Source organism: Parasteatoda tepidariorum, chromosome 5 (genome assembly GCF_043381705.1).
Source record: "Parasteatoda tepidariorum isolate YZ-2023 chromosome 5, CAS_Ptep_4.0, whole genome shotgun sequence".
NCBI classification, from domain to species: Eukaryota; Metazoa; Arthropoda; class Arachnida; order Araneae; family Theridiidae; genus Parasteatoda; species Parasteatoda tepidariorum.
Window position 1 is genome coordinate 78658946 of NC_092208.1, and position 23681 is coordinate 78682626.

At 28.7% G+C, this 23681-nt stretch overlaps 1 protein-coding gene and 1 long non-coding RNA gene across 2 annotated transcripts; one reads left to right on the plus strand and one right to left on the minus strand.

Annotated features, from left to right (window-relative positions):
* The first annotated feature begins 7324 nt into the window (after positions 1-7324).
* On the plus strand, positions 7325-17437 carry LOC107456558 (Actin-related protein 2/3 complex, subunit 3A). The gene is made up of 7 exons (XM_016074454.4): positions 7325-7594; positions 7701-7794; positions 8503-8582; positions 10785-10853; positions 15190-15316; positions 15973-16067; positions 16975-17437. The coding sequence occupies exons 1-7, from the start codon at positions 7589-7591 to the stop codon at positions 17035-17037; spliced, it is 534 nt and encodes a 177-aa protein (XP_015929940.1). The 5' UTR covers positions 7325-7588; the 3' UTR covers positions 17038-17437.
* A 3537-nt stretch (positions 17438-20974) lies between these two features.
* LOC139425542 (uncharacterized) lies at positions 20975-22994 on the minus strand. Its single transcript, XR_011636743.1, has 2 exons — positions 22879-22994; positions 20975-21112 (listed from the first exon to the last, which is right to left on the minus strand). It is a non-coding gene; the product is annotated as an uncharacterized lncRNA (long non-coding RNA).
* Between the last annotated feature and the right edge of the window lie 687 nt (positions 22995-23681).

The window sequence follows — 23681 nt, forward strand, 5'->3', positions numbered from 1 at the left end:
GGGTTGATGAAAAAATTTGCATTAAAAAAATAATATTGGGGGTCAGCTACAATTTTTATCATACTATTAGAATTTTTCTGAAATTTTGGTAAAATAACCTGCAGCAGTCTGTACATTAACCATAAAGTTTCTGGTTAGGAACATTTTTTTTTTACCTTCACGATTTTAAAATCGTTAACAGCTACTACGGTTAAAGAGCTGTGAATACAAAACTATACGGTTTTGTAACCATTTACAACGAGCATAACTCCTAAAATGAAACTTAAACGGTAATGTAACAACAATTGCTTTAATGCTTACATTTACAAAATCCCACCTTCTTCCACAAACTTCGCACAAAACGAAACATTTTGTCACGTTTTGAAATATAATAATTCACCAAATTATAAGCTCAAGCGTTATGCGTTGTATAACTAGCAAGCTCACAAATTAGAATGAGGAATTGTGATAAATTCCGGATTATTGTAAGAGTTGTTTTTTTTCATTGTTACATATTAGAAAACAATAGTTTGAAACAATTTATTGCTAAAATATTATAAAACCAGAGTATTGTTGTAAGATTATAAAACTAGAGTATTGTTGTAAATCTCCCTCAAAAACCTTTTATAATTGTTTATGCTGTGTCAAGACTTTCGGACTATGGTATATAAATTGAAAACCACATTACTGGAGATTTTTTTTTCCAGTTCGAAATGCGGCTACTGAACAATCAGATCCTCTTTATGTCAAAAGGAGACTTGAGTTTTCTTTCAAAATTATAAAATATTTCAAATTAAAATTTTCGTTCCGATTGCTAAGATAATTCTTTCACTCTATTTTACCTTTCAATCGGAGATTATTATACTGGTGAAGACAATTGAAGGGACAAATGATTTTTTTTTGCAATAAAAACTAACAAAAAAATAAATAAAAACTAAAATACCCAAAATATCATCCAATATAAGACCAATGTATGAGAAAACGAAAAAGGCACAACCTGTACCCTAAATAAGAAAACTGGTTACTTGTGCAGTGCAGAGCTGAGCATAGATATATTTATTGATTGATAATGTGGATGATTTGCAAATAGCCTCCCGATGTTTCTATACATTCTGAAACTGACTTTTGCAAACATGTTCTACAGTTCAAACCTGCTCAGCATATTCTTTCACTAAGCTCTTGCATTGCGATCAGTTACTCATTTATCACCAAATATCGCTCCTATAGTTTCTTAATTTTATTCCTTTATTTGCAAACTTATTTTACGATTCTCACCATCACTGCATATATCTTATACAATCGTCTCATTTTAGCAGAGTTCGTGAAGTTATTAAAAAAATTACAAATCTGGCAGCAAAACTAAGAAGATACATTGTATTATGTTTATATCCACCACAACTTTCAATATTTAATTTCAAAAACTTTTAATTCACCGCAACATTCGATATTTAATTTCAAAAACTTGTAAATTTGTAGTCACGAAATGTTGAGTTTCGAACATTTTAATTCTAAATTTAATGATAACTTTATAATTACGATACTGATACCACAGCTACTTTATTAAGGACAATTTAAGTCCTCTAAAAATTATTAAAATGCAGATGTTTACTACTACGACTATTAAAACTTAATTTTTCTAAATGAAAACTCAGATTAAAAAAGAAGAGTACTAATTGGAAGATAATTTGAAAAAATTTAAATTCGCATCAACGCGATAATTTGCAAAAATTTCAATTCGCGTCAACGCCCTGAGGGCATTGGTAAATTGCAGAGTTAATTTTATTTGGAGTTTTTTGTTGTATTTTGGAGTTGCAGATAACTTAGAGTTTTGCTAATCTTAATTTGTAGTTCATAGTTGCTCTCTTAAATTAGTGAAAATAATGTCCTACTGCTCACACAAACTAAAAGTACTGGCACTTTATGAAGATGGAAAATCCATCAGAGAAATTTGTCGGATATTGGATATATCTTATTATACAGCTACAAAGTGGTGTTTGAGGTAAATAAATTGTATTTCTAAGTTGAAAATTCATAATTGAGAGATATATAATTCGAAATAAATTCCTTATTACTCAAGTGGATAAAATTGTAATCAGCATTAATTTTATTTTTAGATCCGAATTTTTTATGTATTATTTTAAAAGAAATATTAGTTTCTACAAAACTATTAGCATTATCAACTCTATAAAGGACCGCTTTTTTTTAGTAATTTAATGTTAAACTATATTTGAGATTGAGATTTATTTGTAAAAAAGAGTTCATGGAGCCTATTATTTTTATAGTTTCTCTAAAACTGATTTTTAAAGCCCGGTGGGATGTAAAATTTTGCCTATAGTAAAGAATTGGTCATTAACTTCTATACTTATAAATAACTGAATTCCTAAATTCTCTGTTTAAACTAGGAATGAACTCAATGAAAATGATCAATTGAGTAAGCACTTAACACACAAGGGAAAATAGTTTCCCAGTTTTTGTCTCCCTTCTTGACCCCAAGCAGCCATTACTATTTTCATCCTTTATGTGAAACAAATCCTTTCTTTGGTACTTTTTTTTATTTACTGTATTTATTAGATGATGGCCGAGCAAATTGTATGTGAAAAAATAGCTAAGCAACAATATTTAATGATGTTAGTAGGAAATATACTTCCCACCGTCTTATATAAGATAAAAATGGTTAGTAAAATAAATTATCTGAAACTAAATGCGTATTTGGTCGATAACTCTTTTAATTTTTACTGAGTTGAGTTAACAATTTAACTGAGTTGGCCAATAACAGTTTTTTTTCCCCCACAGAGAAGAATGAACAATTTAACCGAGTTGATCGATAACTTACTTTAATTTTTTACTGAGTTGAATTAATTTAATTTCTCGATCAATAAGTCAGTGACTTTATTCGTTAAATAATCTGTGGATTAATTAATAAAATACTATGAATAGAATCAAAGTTTCTGAATTTCTTCCCATAGGAATTAAGTGGATACCTTTAAAACATTACAAATATTATAGAACATAAATTAGCTAAAAGGTTAACATTTTAAGTTTAAAAATACATAAAACAAACAAATATTTTGTAAACTTATGTTTTGATGGTTTAATATAATTCCGACTGGACAGTGCAGAGGTAAGGGAGCTGGCCTCGCAACAGAAAGGTTCTGGATTCGAATCCCGGACAAGGCATGGATGTTCTTTCATTCTTTGTACTATCTGTCTGTACTAAGGGAGAACAGTTGGCCCACCTAATATGGTTCTTAAGAAAATTCATAACCGTGAAAATAACTGATTTCTTTTATTGATATTTAAATAAAATATTCGTACAAAATTTAGGTCAAGAACCAGTGACGTTTCCCGAAATGAAGACAGCAGTAGACCGAAAATATCAGATTGTGCCGAAGATCTCTGTACTTTAAACGATGCAGAAGCTGACCCGAAAATAACAGCGAGGATAATACGAGACGATATGCGATTACCAATAGGCATGGAAATTTTTAAGGTAAAGTAATTATGCAACTTATGAGTTTGCAAATATATTTATGTATACACAATTGGGTACTTGCATTTCCAGAAGAAAAAGATCACAGATACACACACATATGATCTATAACGTCAGCGGCATCTGATTGTTTTTAAGCAAAATGGAATGAAGTTAAGCGTAGTTTCTCCACATAAGTTAAAATGTTAATTAATGTCAAGTCAATTAAATACAACGCCATATCGCATATCGAATGAGTTGCAATATAATTCTTTCTCGTCTAAGTCTTTCACTTAACTTAGATTTATTATTTGCTTATGTATTTTATTGCTGTTGAAATATATTTTTTTTTTTTGCGCACCTGGCAACTTTGATGCATAATTAGTTACCAGTAGGCTTGCCTATCTTTGTGTTAAGTAAAAAATATATAGTGAAAAAACTGAAATCTTTGGGGGGAAATTACAGAATGTGTCACTAAGGAGAACTGATACTTGGTGGGCTTGGCTTACTCGAAATTGGATGGAAAGAACAGTTGCCATCGTAAGCAAATGCTACATTTCAGCAACCAATCAGAATCAAGATACCCACATTACGCCATTAAAAAAGAGATGAGTAATCCACTATCAACGAACGAAAAGGCATAAATCAATTTCGACGCTACATATGTGTAAAACAGATCTACGTTACGTAAGTTTACGTATTCATCGCCACAATTGGGTACTTGTACTTCAAAAAGAAGACCTCCCATACCCACACATGTGACCTATGACGTCAGAGCCAGCTAATCCTTATCAGCAAAATGGAGTATTAATGTTGAGCTAAGTTTCCCTACATAAGTTAGAATATTAATTAACGATAAGTTAATTTAAGTTAACTTATCGTTAACAAAATTAAGTTAAATTAACGGAAAGTTAACCGTATCGCACATCGAATTTGTTGAAATAGATTTATTTCTAGTCTACTTCTTCCATTTAACTTAGATTTATTATTTGTTTATATATTTTATTGTAGCCGTGAAATATATTTGTATTGTGTACCTGGCAACTTTGATGAATAATTAGTTTGTTTAATGTTCCCCATGGCTTTGTGCCTGTCTAAGTATCCTGTGTTAAGTCTGTGTGTAAATATATAGTGATAAAAATAGAAATCTTTGAGAAAGAATCTTCGTGAAAGAATTTAGAATATTTCTCATAAGAGAATTGATACTTGACGGGTTTGACTTACTCGAAATAAAAGGGAAAGAACAGTTTGCTAACGAAAACAGACGCCACGTTTCAACTACCAATCAGGATGGAGATACCCACACTACGTCAGTTGCAGATCTCTCATTAATATATTCATTATCACAATTTTTTTTGTTTTTCTTGAAAAATTAATTTTTGTTTTTCTCGGATTCTACTATAAAAATCGTTGAAACTTTAGATTTCTCAAAAGAAAAATGCGTAGATTAATGTGTTATAAAATATGTATGCCTCATAAACTCAAAAATTTTTCATCCCCGAATAAACTAAATAAATAAAAGATTATTAAAAATCATTATTTGGATGAAATTATCTCTTTGCAAACGCGTTTCACCAGTGCGTGCAAATTTTTTGGAACTTGCCAAATTAGTTTAAAAGATATGACTATGCACAAAGAAGTGAAATTAACCCTAAAGGAACCAAACTTTCTTTAGCTCTCTTGCCTAAACTATTGGGGCCACAATTTCCACGTTGCGGCTACCCCCTATTTCTTGAGGGTTAGGAATCCAAATCTGTAAAAATATGTTTATTCAATGAAAGTATGTTTTAAGTCTGATTTTTTAACTTAATTAAAACTTTGCACTAATTAATTAGCATATTTGAGGTTACCTCCATGAATCACTAGGATTGACACTTAGTACGTGAAAATCTGATCATTAGAACTAAGATTATTCAGGATATTTTTTTTCTTTTCTTTTTTTGCGCACAGTACAACTTTTTCAAAGTTCGACTTCTTGAAAAGTATTCGAAAAATCTCGTTCCAATTGTGTATTTTGACGCATAAGAAAGATTACATTCTTTAAAATAATATAAAAATCCTCTAAAAATACCTTACAATTCAAATTTTTTCGACTATTACTAGATAAATTAACACTAAACAATTATTAAAAACTGTTTTTTGCAAGTAACAGTCATTGGATAAACAAATTTTATAATTCTGTGCAAAAATAAATTGAAAAATTCTCGAGATATAAATACGAAAAAATTAAAATTAACGGGTCCAAATTTTAGACTGCTCTCCCAAACAAAAATGTTCCATATTACCATAAATTACCATATTTTTCAAAAAAAAAAAATTTACTGGGTGGTTTAGGAAAACGGAGGATTTTATATTACGAACTTATTTGGATTCATTAATTTATCGTTTAGAAAAAGAACAATTTTCATTAGAGAAGTTTCTAAAACTGAATCAAATGCTATATACATTTTCTTAATGCGTGCACACGCATTTTGAGCTGTTACTTTTTTAACACTCTTTTTAGCTGTTTCCTATTTCTTAATCACGTATTTTGAGTTGTGTTCGTTTTCTTAACACCGAATTTTGGGCTGTGTTTATTTTTTCAACACGCATTTTGAGCTGTGTCCAGAATGAAAAGCTTGTCGGCAAGGAATATTTCCCATTCTTTTTTAATCTAATTGGTGAATATGTGAAGATCCTAAAAGAAGATTTCCAAGTACAGTACTTTCGCAGGACTTTAGAAAACAATCCCAAAACATGATTCGCTTATTTGCTTTCCCTAGAATTAGGTTTTCGAATAATGCTCACAATTTTTTTAAAAGTTTTTGTGGAAAAAGATTGCTTTTACCATATTTTTCTTTTCCTTTAAAAAAGAACTTGCTTCGCATTTCTGTGAATCTTATCACGATAACCATCAAAAAACCCATAAACAGTTGCTTATTTTTTAATCTAAGTAATAATGTTTGGAAAAAATTTGAAAGAAAGCTTCGAAAATTTTTTATTTATCCTATAAGGATGAAATGCTCGAAATCGCAAATCTTTTGCCCTATTAAAATAAGGTTTGTACCTGTATCCTTTTGGTGACAACAAAAAAAAAATCAGACACAATGTTGACATAGGGATAAATACATTTTTGGGGTGATTGCTTGTAATATGGTATTTTTACAGTTACTTGTAGATTATGATTACCGAGATTTGAATGTTAAATTTTCGATCCTTAAAAAATAAAAAAACTTTATTATTTTAATTTTATATGAAAATAATTTTTGCTTGAACCTTAAGAGAAGAAAGCATTGAATAAATTAATTATATTTTAATCGGAGCTTTTTTTTTTCAAAACACTACATCAATATTGGTTAATTAACTTTGAAATTTCTATGATTCAATTTTCAATATAGAATATTTCAAATTTTATCTATAAAAATCGCGTAAAGTATTATATGAAAACGAAATGTTCATTAATAGTCATTAGATTACCTTAGATTGAATATAAATTGGCGATCGAAATGGGCTGCAGGTGGCGTGGAGCAGGAGGCAAACTCTCTACTTAAGCAACACTTCACATAATTTTACCAATAGGGTGTGGAGAATCATAGGAGAAGGAAATATGTTAGTTTCTGTCTTGATCTTCAAAAAGATTAAAAACATTTAAATTAGGAAACTATATGGGACTTAAAACTACATTGAACATAGTTCCAAAATAAAGCGTCGTGGAAATTTTAAAAAATATTTGTGATAATTAATTACAAAAAATATTATGAAAGGATTTCCCCCTTTCATAATATTTTGTAATATAGACTCTCTCCTTATATATATAGAAAGGGGATATTATATATAGAAAGGGGAAAATATAAACTCTCTTTTCTTCTCAGTTGTACATTCCCGTACAACTGAGAAGAAGAGAAGAGAGAAAAGAATCAAGCCATGGAACCGGTCTTCTCCCTAGATGGCAATAGCGAATGAAGTTCTAAGTTCTTGTTAGCATTTTACGTCACATGAGTTTTATCTATTGGCAACTTCGATTAATTTTCTTATTAGGTTGCTTTAAATTGGCAATATTTTGTAAGTTTCCGTTTTCCGGGGCAGAACAGGCAGAAGACAAAATTTTGAAGTTCTATAGTTATACAAACAATTCATTAGAGCTTCGAAAAATACTTCAAAATGCCGGTATGAATATTTTAATTCATGAATTATTATCCAATTTTGATCTTTATACCAGCTTGTATCGTATAAAAACACAATTGTTATATATTTTCTTTTATTTCATTTCTAGGCGTATCATTCTCAACTTAAGTCTGCAAATTTAGTTGGGAATATGGCTTTATTACCCATTAAAACGCAATTTAGGGGTCCAGCCCCACGAGGAGGTACATATCAAACATAACATTATTTGGTGTTTTAAACTATTAGTTACAATAATTGCTAATGTTATACTTCTAGTGTTTGTTTTCTTGTGTATGAAACTAGAGATAGTAATCATTGCTTTTGTTTTATGTACTAAAAAAGGACTTGTTTGAAAACCTACAATATTTAAGTCTCTAGGTACAAAAAAAAATTCGTGTAGCATGTATGGCAGCAAAATTAAATCTTAAAAGCTAATAGTGCATATCAATCTTTTAAAGATAGCAGTAACTTTGTTAACGTCGCACCCTAGCTTCACAATGGGCTATTGACTCTCTGAGGATGATTCGAAAACATGTCTTATAATGTTGATTCTCTGCCGAGAGAAAACAGTGGTATGAGTTAACTAATTGTAAGTTTTCAAAGAATTACCTTTTAAAGTTGTTTTTCAAGTGTTATATCAATTTTAATCATTTATTTTTGGTTATTAAATGTTTATCATAAATTGGTCTAAATTGCAGGTTACCAATTCTATCTATTAAATTGAATAGGTAAAATTAAATGTTGATAACTATTTACCTATTCAAGTCTGTGAAACTAAAATACTCTTCAATATACTGATATAATGTAAATAAATTTCAAGTTCTATATCATAGTTGCTGTATTATATAGAATATTTGTCTATATTTTTATTAAATTTTGATTTTTTTTTTCTTTCTATGCATTACATATAGAATCTGATCAAGAAGATATAATCGATGAAGCAATTTATTTTTTCAAGGCTAATGTTTTCTTCAGAACCTATGAAATTAAGGTATGTTTTATTTCATGCATTTATTAAAAAAACTTATGGGAAGATTTCCGTACTGGTATTTTATAAGAATTCTGAGCAATGACCTGCGAGAAACTAAAAAAAAATATCACAGATCTCACTAATTTGAAGGGTAAAACTTGTAGTCATCCTTTGACAAACCTAATTTTTTAGTACAAAATCCTTTTGGTGCCTTGACAATTGTTTTTTTTTTTCTTTCCCAATGGCAGGCACTGAATTGGAATCTTTGCCTATACTATGCCAGAATTGTTGCTCATTTCGCGTTACCCAGTGGGCACCTGTGAACCAAAGTCACGGAGGCGAGCAACATTGCCCACGCCACACTGCCACAAACCCGTTTATAGGGTGGGCCACATTCACATATACACACACACAACAGAGGACAGCACAAAGAGAGAGAGAAACATCCATGAACAGAGCGGGATTCGAACCCGCAGCCTATGGCTTTGCAGTCAGGCACGCTAACCGCTCGGCCACCTGGCCGGCGCCTTGACTATTGTAGTTGGTATGAACAGGTGCTAATATGGAATGGAAATATTCGCAAACTTATATTCCTGCCATTATAATTTAAATAAGTGAACCTTTTAAAATTATGTTAGTCAAAAATAGCAGCCAAAATTAAATATGTTTTTTAATTGTTTTTATAACTGTTTACTTAGCATTCTGAAACTTTCAAACAACTTATGATTTTCAAAACTTTTTATATTATAAATTTTTCATTCTTTTTGCATTTAAAATAAAATGTAAGAAGAAAAAGAAATTTTGCCATCCCTTAAACTTAAAGCATCATTTAAAAGTAATGAAAAAAGTAATGACAAATAATTAAAATGTTTAGAATCTTTTGATTAAATAATGATTGTAACTTCTGTTTTTCATTATTAGTTCTTAATTAAAATTTTACATGCTAGAAACAAAATTTCTTTCTGTTCTAGAAAATATATTTAATAGTGATGCAGCAAATAACCAGACGTTTCAGTAAAATATGTTTAAAATGTTATTTAATGCTTTGATAAATGTGTATTACTCTTACAGACTTTACATAATCCGAATCAAATACATAATTAATAAAAAAAATATAGTTATTGCATTTTGTTTTACTGAAGCAATGTTGATAATTCATAATTAATAGGAAAAAATCATTTCTTTGGTTTTTGTTTTAAATTTTGTGGACACCACCCTTATAATATCACATTTACACTACCTGAAAGGTTACATTTATCTTGCTAAATGAAGCATAATGAGATTTCTACTGCTCAATAGGTTTATTTAGGTGAAACTGGTTTTGCAAATTTTGTGTAAAATGATTTCGTTGGGGTAAATATATAAACAAATGGCAAAAAAATATAAATATCAGAATTTAAAGTTGAATATAGAAGTCTTTAATATATAAGAAAAATATCCTATTGTAATTTTCTCATTTTAAAACGTTTTACTTTCTTTTTGTAATTATTTAATGATTTCATTAAATTAAAAAAAAAAAAAATCTTTGATTTTTGTTTGCTTCTGATGGTTTTATAAAAGTATAATGAAATTATAATTTATAAAAACCTGTATTGAAAATAACTATGAGATGTTTTTAGTATTTCAGAAATTTCATATTTCTTACAAAGGAATGTATGAAAATTAATTTTATTTCATGACTCACAAGAAACCTTAAAAAATCATCCTTAAGGAGAGTTTAGTGCTTTAAGAAAGTATGCAAGGAAAAAAATGAAACTTAAAAAACATTTCCTGGAAATTTTACATTGGGCTTGACAAAATTTAACATATTTTAAGCTCTATTTTTTACTCATTCACTTAGATTGTTCTATCTAATCAGAAGAGATTTCTGTAAAGAATATGTTTATTTGAGGCAATTTTACACCCAATAAATTATTTGCAATTCAATTCCAATAGCTTATTATTTGATAAATATCTTTTGCAATTATTGTGTTTTATAAAACTTATAATTTGTTATAACTGTGATAAAATCAACTGTGTTGGCTTAATTTCATTTTTTAGTATGTTCTGTAAAGCTTAACTTGCAACTAGAAAATTTCTTTTGTAACTCGTTTTTTAATTTTTTTTCCTTACTTATATTTAATTTTATATTTTGCATATATTTAATTTTTGTATGATTTTATACTATTTCAAATAATGTCCAGTAATTTACTTTCATTAATAGTAATTTTTATTTTATTTTAGAGTGAAGCTGATCGTGTTCTAATATACTTGACTTTGTATATTACAGAATGTTTAAAAAGGCTTCAAAGAGTGAGTTTTTAATTGACTTTTTAATAACTTGATTCTAATAGTTATTAATATTCTAAGAGTTATTAATTGTGTTGTGTCCAGTACATTTTTACTTTTTTTAATAAACAGTTTTGTTTTGAATTTCCAAAAGTTTCTATACCAATTTTACTATGTACTTTTTTAGTTTGCTCCATGATTGTGATAAATACTTTAGTAGAGTAAAATTTTAAAAAATTTNTATATATATATTTTATTTTTTAAAATACAAATGCTTCATTGTTGCCATGCAGATAAGAAAAAGAAGTGCATAAATTTCATCAAAGCATTGATTTTTCCAGTGATATGTTAAATTAAAGTTACACAAAGAAAATACCTTCTATGTGAATTTAACATTTTGTATTAGAAGAATTTTTTACTAAGAAAGTCATATATGTGCCTTTTAGTGAAATTGAAAGTGAGTTTCAAAAATAAATCTCAAAAAAAAACTTTTTTTTTGGCAATTACATAGCTGCCAACTCCACTGGATCTTCCAGTAAACTACTGGATTTTTCCAGTTTCTCTTGATCTACTGGTTTAGTTGAAATTCTCCTGGCTTTTGTACATTTTACAGTATTCCCTGAAATTTAGTAAGTTTCATAAAAAAAAACTAATTGAAGTATAATTTTTTTTCTTCAGATTATTGCTTGCTTGCTTGAATATTTACATAAGTTTTACTGATACATAATGAAGCGAACCTTATTTATAGAAATCAGTTCAATACTTTTTTTGTTATAAAATGTTCCGTTTTTTTTTTAATTATTATTCAGAGCTCTCTTTTTAAATTTATTTTTAAAAAAGTTATCTATCTTTGATTAATTAAATGCCTCTTAATATTCAAAATTATGAGTATACATAATACGTAACATTTCAAGAATGTTTAATGTCAATCCTAACTGGAAAATATTGCAATTCTTCTATTTTGATGACTATAAAATTCCCTATGTGTTAAATATTTAGAACATTATGCAACAATCATCATGAAATTTATATTTCGTAAAATCTACTGGTTTTTTTCCTATGGCAGCTATGCAATAACATAAAATATTTTTCTTTAGGCATTTATCAAACCAGGTAAATGAAGTTAGCAATACAGATCTTAGCTTAAGAACTCAGTATCTCACATCTGACCAGTTATTATACTATAGCCTGTCAATTAAATTTGTAATCATAAAAGGGAAGCGAAAAATAAGTTATGATTCGTTCTCTAGAACATGCAAATATCCTGCACGAAAAAAAACAGCATGCTGGTATATTTAAGCAGACAAAATTATAACTGAACTTTAAATATGTTTATATATGTATATATAAAATTCTTTTTCATTAATAGTTGAGGGAAAAAATAATTCTGAGTACTTTTATCTATCACTAGTATAGGCATGTGATTCTTCTACTAATTCGTAAATTTCTGCCGATCTCAGGACCATTCATGGACTTCACTGAATCGATAATTTTTATTCAAACAGAATTCTCCTATAGTTCCGCTGATCTAAAATGTAATTTTTGTTACATATGCATGATCTTCAGGGTGGCCACCCACCTGGAAAACCTTGAAAACCTGGAATTATCAGGGAATTTTTTTACACTGGAAAAAACCTGGAAATATCAGGGAAATTTGGATAAAAACCTGGAAAAATCAGGGAATTTTAAAGAAAAGATGGAAATTTTTTCTTTGATAATTTTTTTAATTTCACTTTTTTAAATTATTTACTAATTTTCTTAATTTAAATTATTTCATCCATCATATCCACTTTTTTTAACGGAAATGTATCGCCAAACAGTTGAAGTAACATCAATTTAGCTATACTTTGCTTGCATCAAAATTTCCTCCATTACAGCTGTTAAACTAGAATGNTTAAATATTTAGAACATTATGCAACAATCATCATGAAATTTATATTTCGTAAAATCTACTGGTTTTTTTCCTATGGCAGCTATGCAATAACATAAAATATTTTTCTTTGGGCATTTATCAAACCAGGTAAATGAGGTTAGCAATACAGATCTTAGCTTAACAACTCAGTATCTCACATCTAACCAGTTATTATACTATAGCCTGTAAATTAAATTAGTAAGCATAAAAGGGAAGTGAAAAATAAGTTATGATTCGTTTTTAGAACACGCAAATATCCTGCACGGAAGGGAAAAAACAGCACGCTGTTATATTTATGCAGACAAAATTATAACTGAACTTTAAATATGTTTATATACGTATATATAAAATTCTATTTCTTTTTCATGAATAGTTGAGGAAAAAAATAACTATGACTAGTATCAGTACTTTTATCTATCACTAGTATCAGGCATGTGATTCTTCTTCTACTATTTCGTCCCACAGTGGACTGATCGTTAAGACACGGTTCTCATCAGATCACCGAAGTCAAGCATCACTGGCTGCGGTCAGTGTGCGGGTGGGTGACCCACTTGGATCAGTCTGCGTAGGGACCGAGGGTGTGCGGTATTGGTCCTCGTTAAACTGTGCTACCGTAAAGTGCTCGACTTCGCGTACAGGTCGTCGGGCTACCAAAGCGGGGGTGCCATCCCCTCTGCAGAGGATCAAAATTTTGATGGTATGTCTTCGGATCATCCTCAGGGATGCTTCCCAAACCGTCGCAAATAGCCCATTGTGCAGCTCTAGTGTGACGTAAATCAACAACAACAACAATGTCTTCTACTAATTCGTAAATTTCTGCCGATCTCAAGACCATTCATTGACTTCACTGAATCGATAATTTTTATTCAAACTGAATTCTCCTATAGTTCCCCTGATCTAAAATGTAATTTTTGTTACATATGCAAGATCTTGTTAATGAGACGTGTATTCTTAATTAACGACCCTTAACTGTAATCTCCATTTTTCTCTTGAAGTTCTCATTCTCGCACGATAATGACTGTTTTTACGCAGATTTGTAAGTGAAAAACATAACTTCGAGAACACGAGACTGAAAAAAAATTCCATTATAACTTAGGCTAAAATTAATGAGCTACTAGGGCAAATACAAAAGTATAAAATTTATTATCTAGATTTTGAAATGGCAAACATTTAAAATATCGTTAGCTAAAAAATTGCTAACTTATATTTTAACGAGTAGCATTTTAGTAGCCAACTTCTATTTGTAACAGAAATATTATTTAATCAATGGGATATATTAATTCCAATTTTTATTTGGCTACAATTACCCCTTTTTTATTTGGCTGACTTTTATTACGACAAGCAAAATTCAATATGTGCATTTATTAGTCTGTTTTTGACATGGTGATACAACTGTTTTTTCAGTAGACTTTTTCCCAGTTATTGAGACTGATTTCCACACGGTTTTATGAATCCCAGTGTTTTCATACAATATTAAGAAACTAGAAATTCTAATAGCACATTCGAGTAATTACTTTTTGACGCGCTCAGTCTGCTCTATTTTTCATATTATACCCAATTGTTTTTTATGCGGTTATTGCTCATGATTTTTTAAAATCTCGATATTATTATGATAAGCGGAAAATTCAACTGGTGCACCTGAGTATTCACAATTGGATGTGATAATTCTATCTTTTTTATTTCAATAGATTTTTCAGCCATTATCATGACTGATTTGATTTTTGCATATTTGTCAAAATTTTTAATACATTATTACAATACTTGAAATCTTGAAACATTAATTTATTTAACCCCTTTTTGAAATCACCAATTCAAGAGATTTTGTTAAAAGTACACGTAGTTTTATCAATCTTTCCTTAATTATTACAGTAAATTTCACAGTTTTTAATATAAAAAAATTATCTTGAGGTGTTGACGACTTGCAAAGTGGGAAATTGGTATTTTTTTTCACTTTATATATATTCTTTTATATGTCGATATGAGCAAAAGTTTGTTAGAATTTTTTTTTTCTTTCTTTAAATTTTATAAATATTAATTTTATGCATAAAAATGAGTTTTATTTATCATCTGAGGAAGAAAAAAAATTAAGATCTTTTTTAAAAAAACTATACGTTGAGAAAAAAATAGCTTCAGATAATTTCTTCTGTCTGCAATCACATGTGTAAAATAATAATTATGAATGTGCATATTAATAAATTAAAAGATGAAGAATTCATATTTTAATTAGGGATAACTTGCTTCTAGTAAAAGGAGAATTTGGATATCCTGAGTCTTTTAAGGACTCATAGTTTCTAAAGTTTAGGAAATGCTGATGACAGTAACTTATTTTTAACCTTATTTAAAAACACTTACCTATTCCAAAAACGCATCCATCAGTTTCATTTGTAATATGTATTAATAATAAAGTAAATCTAAATAATATATGTATATTTATCATTTGTGTTATAGTGTTCTAATAAAGGTCAAGGCTCTCAAGAAATGTACAGTTTAGCAATTGCTAAATTTGATATTCCAGGTGAATCTGGTTTTCCTTTAAATGCTGTATATGCTAAGCCATCTTCATCAAGTGAGGCAGGTATGAAAAGAACATTTTTTTTTAATGTATGTGAAATTAAAATTTCATTTAAATATTCAAAAAATTTAAAGTCTAGTAGTTTTTTTTTGGTCATTTAGATAAATTTTAGCTTGCATGCTTAATATCAGTCTGAAATAATTAAATTTTATTTATATTATTTGGTTTACATAAGGTGTACATACCAGTCTTATTTACTTTGCGAATTAATATACTTTTAAAAATAAAAAATATTTTAGTTTCTTTTTTTTTAATCTAAAAAGAAACACAGAGTTGTGTATTTTCTCCTTATCATTAATAAATTATTTTTAAAAATATAATGCAAAAACATATTTTAAAAATCTATTCTTGTGCTAATATTAAAATATTGTTCCGTTTTCAGAGAAGTTAAAAATTACATTCAATAATTATTAATCAAATCTTATTATTAAAAAGAGTTAGTTATTGTTAAACGCACATGTCAGCAACTTAAAAAACTTAATTTTTTATTCATATTCAAATTGCTAATTCAAACATTCAAGGTCAAATTGTTTTTTCTGACATTTATATAAAAATACAGTATATGCTTTCTTTTAATATTTTTTTCTAAACTTTTTTATAAAATTGTAATTTTAATTTAAAAAAAAATTTTATGTCAATAAGTTTGTATTTTTTGATAGATTTAATGCGACAGTATCTTGTACAGCTTCGACAAGAGTGTGGAGCTAGACTTTGTGAAAAAGTTTTTGACCCTGAAAGTGGAAAACCAAGCAAGGTATTTAATATATATTTTTTTTAATAATTTACTGCTTTTTAAAATTCAAAAGGAACACCTATCATAATCAAAAAAACTAATTGTCTTTTACTAATATTAACTTAATAACAAATATGCCAATTTCCACCGCAAATATCTAAAAAAACCGTGATGCAATTATATTTTTTTCATAATGCAATACAGCTGACTGACTGGAATTTTGTAAAAGAATAGCTGAATTATTCTTATAGCATAATTTAAACTTTTTAATGAAGCTTAAAACTATTTTTAAATATTACAGTGAAAAGCAAACTTGCTAAAGCAGACTCCCTCAAAACCGAAAAAAACAAGTCTTTAAAGAGATGTGCACTTAGTAGACGGCCATGTTAATTCAGAAAACTAAAGTTGTTAATTTTTTTAATTGAATTGATAATTATTAAATTATCAATTCAATTATCAATTAAAATAATTATTATTAAAATTAAAATATGCATAATAAGAAATATGGAATTAAATAATATTTATGTAAACAAAATCATAATTACTATAATTCTATATTTATATGGAAAAATTTTTAAAAACGAAATATGCACTAACAGGGAAAAATTACTCTACCCTTTGATGCAAAATTTTTATTAATCATAGTTTTTTTCTCATTTTTTTGTATTGATTTAGGCCAAAATAATTAAAAATAATATATATATGAAGAAATGACTTCAAAATATTTTGAGTTTATCTGCAGAGATCTCTTGTATGTGGTTATTGTGCCTCTTAATTCTGCAAATAATCCCAGAAATTATTTTAAATCGTGTGTAAAAACATAGTGTATTATTACCAGGGTTGGGTTTTTGACGTCAAAAAGTGGTTTTTGACATGACAAGGGTATAATACTNCTTATTATTACATATATAAACTGTTCTCTTTTCAGTGGTGGCTGTGTTTTACTAAAAGAAAATTTATGGATAAAAGCCTATCAGGACCTGGACAATAGTTTTTTATAAATATCTTGTTACATTTCGATTTTTAAAAAATTCTTCATGCGACAGAAAATGTAAGATATGTTGCTTTAAATTTAGTTAGTTGTGAAATATGTTTACTTATTGCAATCAATAATTTGTTCATCATTGTTAGTGTACTTCTCATGGTCGTTACCTATTTATGTATTGATAACATGCATTATCACTCATTGATTTAAATAGTGATGTAAATTAATATTATCCTAATGCTTTTTCATTTCTAAAATTATAATTGATGATTGAAATTACTTACTGCATTGTTTATGTTTTAATGCCTTTTTTATTATTTAATAATAACATAAATGAAATATGATTTTAAGAATTATTCTGTATAATTTGTAAAAGCTAATAAATAAACTTGTTATAATTTTGTAATTTTTCTTAGCTTGACCACTTTGCACAAAGTTGCTAAACTCGTAGCCTAACTTAAGAATTTCATACTTACAAGGGAAACTAGGGAAGTGTGACTCGCCAATTTTGAAATAAACTAGTGGGATGTATGCCTTATGAGGAATAATTTTAGGGGGAAACATTCGTTTCGGCCCATAGAAGGTCCTGTGAGAGATAAAAAAATAGTTCAATATATTAAAAAATCGGTATTTTATTACTTCAATGCAGACTATTAGTTATTGTAATTGTCTCATACTCCAATTAATTTTGTTAATACTTTCCCGTACTGTATAATGCATATTTATTGTCGAAATTGATTTTGAAAATTTTATATATCTGTAGATTTTCAGAAAAACCTGTTAGGTTAATTTTTAAAAAAAATTGACATCAAATCTTTTTAAATTTTTTTCTAAAAACTTTCCAAATTAATTGAAGTATGTAATTGTAAATCAATTAATATTTAATTTTATGATTGATTTATTAATTAGAAAATTAATTAATTACAAATTAATTGGATTATGAGACAATTACAATAACTAATAGTCTGCATTGAAGTAATAAAATACCGATTTTTCCATATATTGAATTATTTTTTCTCTCGCAGGACTTTCTATGGGCCGAAACGAATGTAAATTCATTTATTAACTCAGTGGCGCGACAGCCCATTAAGAGGGCCAAGGCCGACTGTGCCCATCTCAGTTTTCTTGACCTTGGGCTCTGGGGTGCAGGAGCATATGTTCCGGTCAGGTGGTCAGCCGAACGCGGAACCCCCAGTGTTAGTTCCCAAGCATGCTTGGTACTCATTTTATCGACCCACTGAAGGGATGAAAGGCTGAGTCGGCCTTGCCCGGCCCAAGGATCGAACCAAGGACCTGTGGCACGACAGCGCGAAGCGCTACCGCTCAGCCACCGGGCGTCAAATTCATTTATTAATTTGCAAATTAATTAATTATCCAATTAATTACACATTAATTGGAGTATGAGACAATTACAATAACTAATAATCTGCATTGAAGTAATAAAATACCGATTTTTCTATATATTGAATTATTTTTTATCTCTCATAAGACCTTCTATGGGCCGAAACAAATGTTGCCCCCTAAAATTATTTCTCATAAGGCATACATTCCACTAGTTTATTTCAAAATTGGTGAGTCACACTTCCCTAGTTTCCCTTGTTAGATAAAAAAGTAGTTTGTAACCTCATGCTAATTTGCTAGGTATTCTAAGGTAGGCTAAGTATTTCCTTTCTCGGTCCTGGAAAATATAAATTTTAAAAAATTTTGCGCTTTTTTTAAAAAAGATTATCAGTTTCAGAAATATGTTGCTGTTACGTGAAAACATTATGTAAACAGTCAAACATAAAGTAGAATGTATGCAAACAGTCAAATATCAAGAAAAATATGCATTGAATCAAAAAGCAGCAATATTAAAGTCTAATTTTTTAATTATTCAATGATACCATACTCAAGCTCTCTTCTCCAGGAGGAAGGGGCAACCAAAAAAAATTTTATTAAAGAACCCGGATTTTTTTTTATTGCAATTGTAACACAATTAAACTTTCAGTTTTTTCATTTTAATCCACACATATTTGGTTCATACTATAATCGCAAAACATTATAAAAAAATTTTATAGCTTTTGAATACCCTGTATATTAAACTGCACATTTTATATACATTTTTCTTTTGAAACATTGACTCTTTTTTTATTCAAAAAGAAATAGAATTTTGAACTTAACTAATGGTAACACTTTTGTGCTGATATAAGTGATAGTCTTGATCATGTTCTATCAAATAATTTTAACAAATGAAATATTTCAGAACTACTTTAACTAAAAAGAATAATGTTTTTTTCATGGTCACATTATTTAACACAGAAGTAACATTGCAATTTTTTTCATTCACTTAGATATTGCTTTCTTGCTAGAGGAAGAAGTACTGAAAATAATTCTTTTAAACAAAAGAAAAGTTAGGTAAATAATACATTTTCATTGGAAGTAAAAATTTGAGTAATTTCTTTTCAATATTGTTATTATTTGGAAATCCCCCCCCCCCCCAATGCCCACCAGATTAACAATAGTCATTCAGGTGTCAGTAGGGCAGATTTGTTGGCAACTCTTTTAGGGGCACCATATTAGGTGGGCTAATGTTGCTCCCACAGTAAGAACAGATAGTTCAGAAAATCCGTGCCTTGTCTGGGATTCAAACCCAGGATCTTTCTGATGTGAGATCAGCTATCTAACCACTACAGTCTGATTGGCATGGAAAAAAAATTTATTCATTTACAAAAATTCAGATTAAATTACATATTTCAAAAGTTTTTTTTAATTTACTATTAACATCAATACTTTATATAAAGAATATTATATCAGATCAAAAAGTTCTAGTTCCAGTAAAAATGAGTTTTTTTTGTTTTTTTTAAGGCAGTCATTTTCTGCTTTTTTTTTTTTTAACTTTTAGCATTCTGATTTATAGAAGCATACAACTTTAATAGTTGATTTCAAAGCCTCTCACATTTTAGGTAAAAAGTGTTATTGATTTTTCTTGCATCAAACTAAATGAACTTCTTGTGGCATAATAAATAATTTATTATAATATTCTCGTATAAAATTACATAACTAATAGACCTTCACATTCAATTTAATTGTGACACAAACTTGGATGCACAATACCTTGAACCTTGTTTTTACTAGCAGTTTTCTTAAGATGACGTTATATTGCGGGAGAAAACTCTTCAAGGCCAATTCCGGTAAATCTACATTAGTAATTTAAACTATAGAAAAAAGTTCATGTAGACCTGAAAATAAACACCATGTGGCGAGTCAACAAAAAAGCAGTGGAGACTTAAATAAACCACCGGTCATTTTTCCCCATTGCTTTTTAAAAAATTGCTTCTATTCAGTATTCAGCCGATTTTTTTTTTTTTTGACATATTCAGCCAAATCACTATTTGTTACATCCCTAATTATAATCTCGTTTAGCCATTTTTCTAGAACGGACCTAAAAAAAATGGCTAAACAAGCTTTTCTAGACAGGCATTAGAAATAAAATGTGAGATGCAAGATTGGCTATGTGAGAGAAGGGAATGTCTGACACGGGCAAATGCGTTGTGTTAAATTTACTTTCAAAAGAGAGGTTTCTAAGGTTATTGCTACTTCTTGTTGCTAATTCACTGAGAAATTTTTTCCACTCTTGAGAAGACACTCAAGGGTTGTACCTAAGTACACGCATCTATTAAAACCTGCGAATTTTAAGGGCCTAACAAAATTAGCTTATATTTTGCAACTAACCCTTTGCGGTCGGATTTCATTGCTATACAATAGAAAATTGGTAGCTCAAAAGACAAAAGGTTTAAGATTTCCTTCCAAGAAATCTCAATTTTTTTTCCCCCAATGCCATTTAAAATTCTTCCAGTCTTCATGCAATTAATTTTTAATCCCTAATACTTCTACACGAGCACGAAAGAGTTAAAAGCTCAGTATTTCGTTAAGATGGACTGTGATGGAAAATAATAATCAAAACAAAAATTGAATAAATTTATTTAAAATTACAGACAAGACACAATGAATTGTAACCTTTGCACTTCTCTAATACTGGCAACATTACACATTTTTTTTTTGTCTAATATTCAACAGTTGCAAGAAAATATTAATGAGTTATCTAGAGAAAAAAAACAGACTGGTGTTAGTGACTTGGCATAAAGAGCAAAGGTTTAAAATGCAATATGGTTATTTTACACTGACATACATGACTAGAATAAAAAATAAGGTTGCAATAAATTGAACATACACCATGATTATATACATAATATCACAGATATGTGCCTTAGTATGTTTGGTAAAAGTGAACTTTAATTCTAAACTTTAAATTCGTTAAAACAGGGTGGATTAATTTGATATAGATAATTGAAAAAAGGCTTGAAAAAAATACCATTGGTCAAACAGATGTTATTTCACCAATTAATTTGAAAGCAATTGGATTTATTATTTATCTCAATGTAAAAGAAAAAATAAGTTAACTGATAAATGTTTGTGTCATGAAAAATTTCTAAAAACTTTTGTTTTACAAGATTACTAATTTAAAGATGCAACATGAGCAATCTGCATTATACTTGTGATAAAAAAAGGGGAGGCAGGGAACATGCAGTTCTGCATCTGAAAACGTAGTCATGGCTCTCATACCTGCCAACATTGGAGAAATAAAGTGTTTTTACTAACGTTTTTTGGACAACAGAAAAAGTTTTGATACATCATGCAAGTCAAAGAAAGAAATTCAGAATTGGAAATAATATAAGCACGTACATTAAAAAATATTTCTATAAATCTTAATCTGAAGAGTTTTTTAAACTATTTAAAATTACTTAAACTATTAACACTCAACATACTGTGGTACTGGCAATAGCACCATCTGTTGAGAAATAACAAAAGTATTTTTGCCATTAGCGGATATTTTATTGCCAATTTTTTTCCCCAACAAATATGGAAAAATTTGAGAATATGCAGGTGAACAGGAGACTTGGCAGGTATGTGTTATGCGTGAGGAGTTATTCTGCAAGAACGGTTTCTTGCTTTTTATCACAAATGTATAGTTCATTCACGTGGAGTTGGCACTTGGCTATTTCGCTATTTTTGGGAGAAAGGTGTGAACAATCCTGGACAAGGTAGACAGTTGGCAATCGTATGACAAAAATAATTTTTTTGAATATGTGCACTTTTTTAACATTAAATATTTCATAATTTTGATGATATTTCTCTAGGAATAGTTTGTCCTTTTTGAGACATTTTGTAGGGAAAACAGTAGTTTTAAAATATATTTAAATAACTAGAGTAACGAAAGGTATAATAGCACATGATAAAGCAAAGTAATTAACTGGAAAAAAAATTCACTGTTTGCATTAAGGGTTCTCATTTTCAAGCGTGGAGATGCTTCTCCTCCACTGAAATCAACTCTGCATCCAAGGAGATGGAGCCAAGTTTCAACTCTTGGTGAATGAACTACAATGTGTAGTGAACATGTCATGTCTTTCAATAAGAATTTTGAAACTCTTGTTTCTTTTAAAGGAATAGTTTTTATATCATACGATAAGTAGAGCACCCTCTATTGGTAAACTTTTTAACCTTTTTCTTTTGTAAAACATATTGCCCTTGTGTATACTCAGATGAAATATCCGGTCATTCCGACAGGGTTATTATTTTACAGCCTTATGAAAACGCTGGTTTAATTATAACCTCCCTAATAATTGAAGAGCATAATAAATTAACCTGTTGATATTTTTGTGAGTCTTAGAAGAATTAACTTCAAAATGGATAGGAGTATCACACAGCCTTCTGCAATATATTAAGCCTAGAAGTTGAGTGCGTTCGAAACAAAGATTAGTTTATTCTTTTATTAAACTTTATTGCCCAAATTAAATAAAAAGTATGTACCTGGAATTCAAATTCAGGATAATTGTTATATCTATTCAATGATAAAATAAAGTTCATTATATATATGATTTCACTAATAAGTAATATTCAATCAATACAAGCCATGCACTTATTTTATAGAAAATTTGCTTAGACTTAAAGAATTTGTTTACTATAAGTAATTAAACCATTTATTGGTAAAATAAATATAAATAATTTGGCTTTAACATTTTTACTAAAAACATAATAGTCCAGCACTGAGTTATCCTTAATAACTTTTTATCTAGCTAATTTCTTTATCATATAATTACTTATTACGATAGTAGAAAATAATGCGCGAAAGAAGATTCTCTTCAAAATCTATTATAAAATAAACTTCTCGTATGTTGAAATGTTAATCCATAAAAAAAATCTAAATTGAATGAATAACTAATTATTCAACAACTAATTTAAATTTAATGTTAAAAATTAATGATGTGCTATGAGATTAAAAAATATGATATATAAATATTGGAAAATGAACATGAAGTATTCAGTATTTTCTAATAGGAGCTATGGAGATCGAAAAGAATTTCTTTCCTACAAACAAAAACACACATTGTGAATAAGCTGATTTCTAAATTGCACGACGCATTTACATCCATACAATTTATAAAAAACTGAAAATGATACAAAAACAAACTATATCTACAAAAATTCATAAATAACTAGTCTATCACTTGAAGATAGTATTAAATTCAATGCATTTAATAAAATAAAAAAATTTCAAGACACGAAACAATAAGTCATAAAATAGTAAAAATAAATACATTTTCTCAATATAA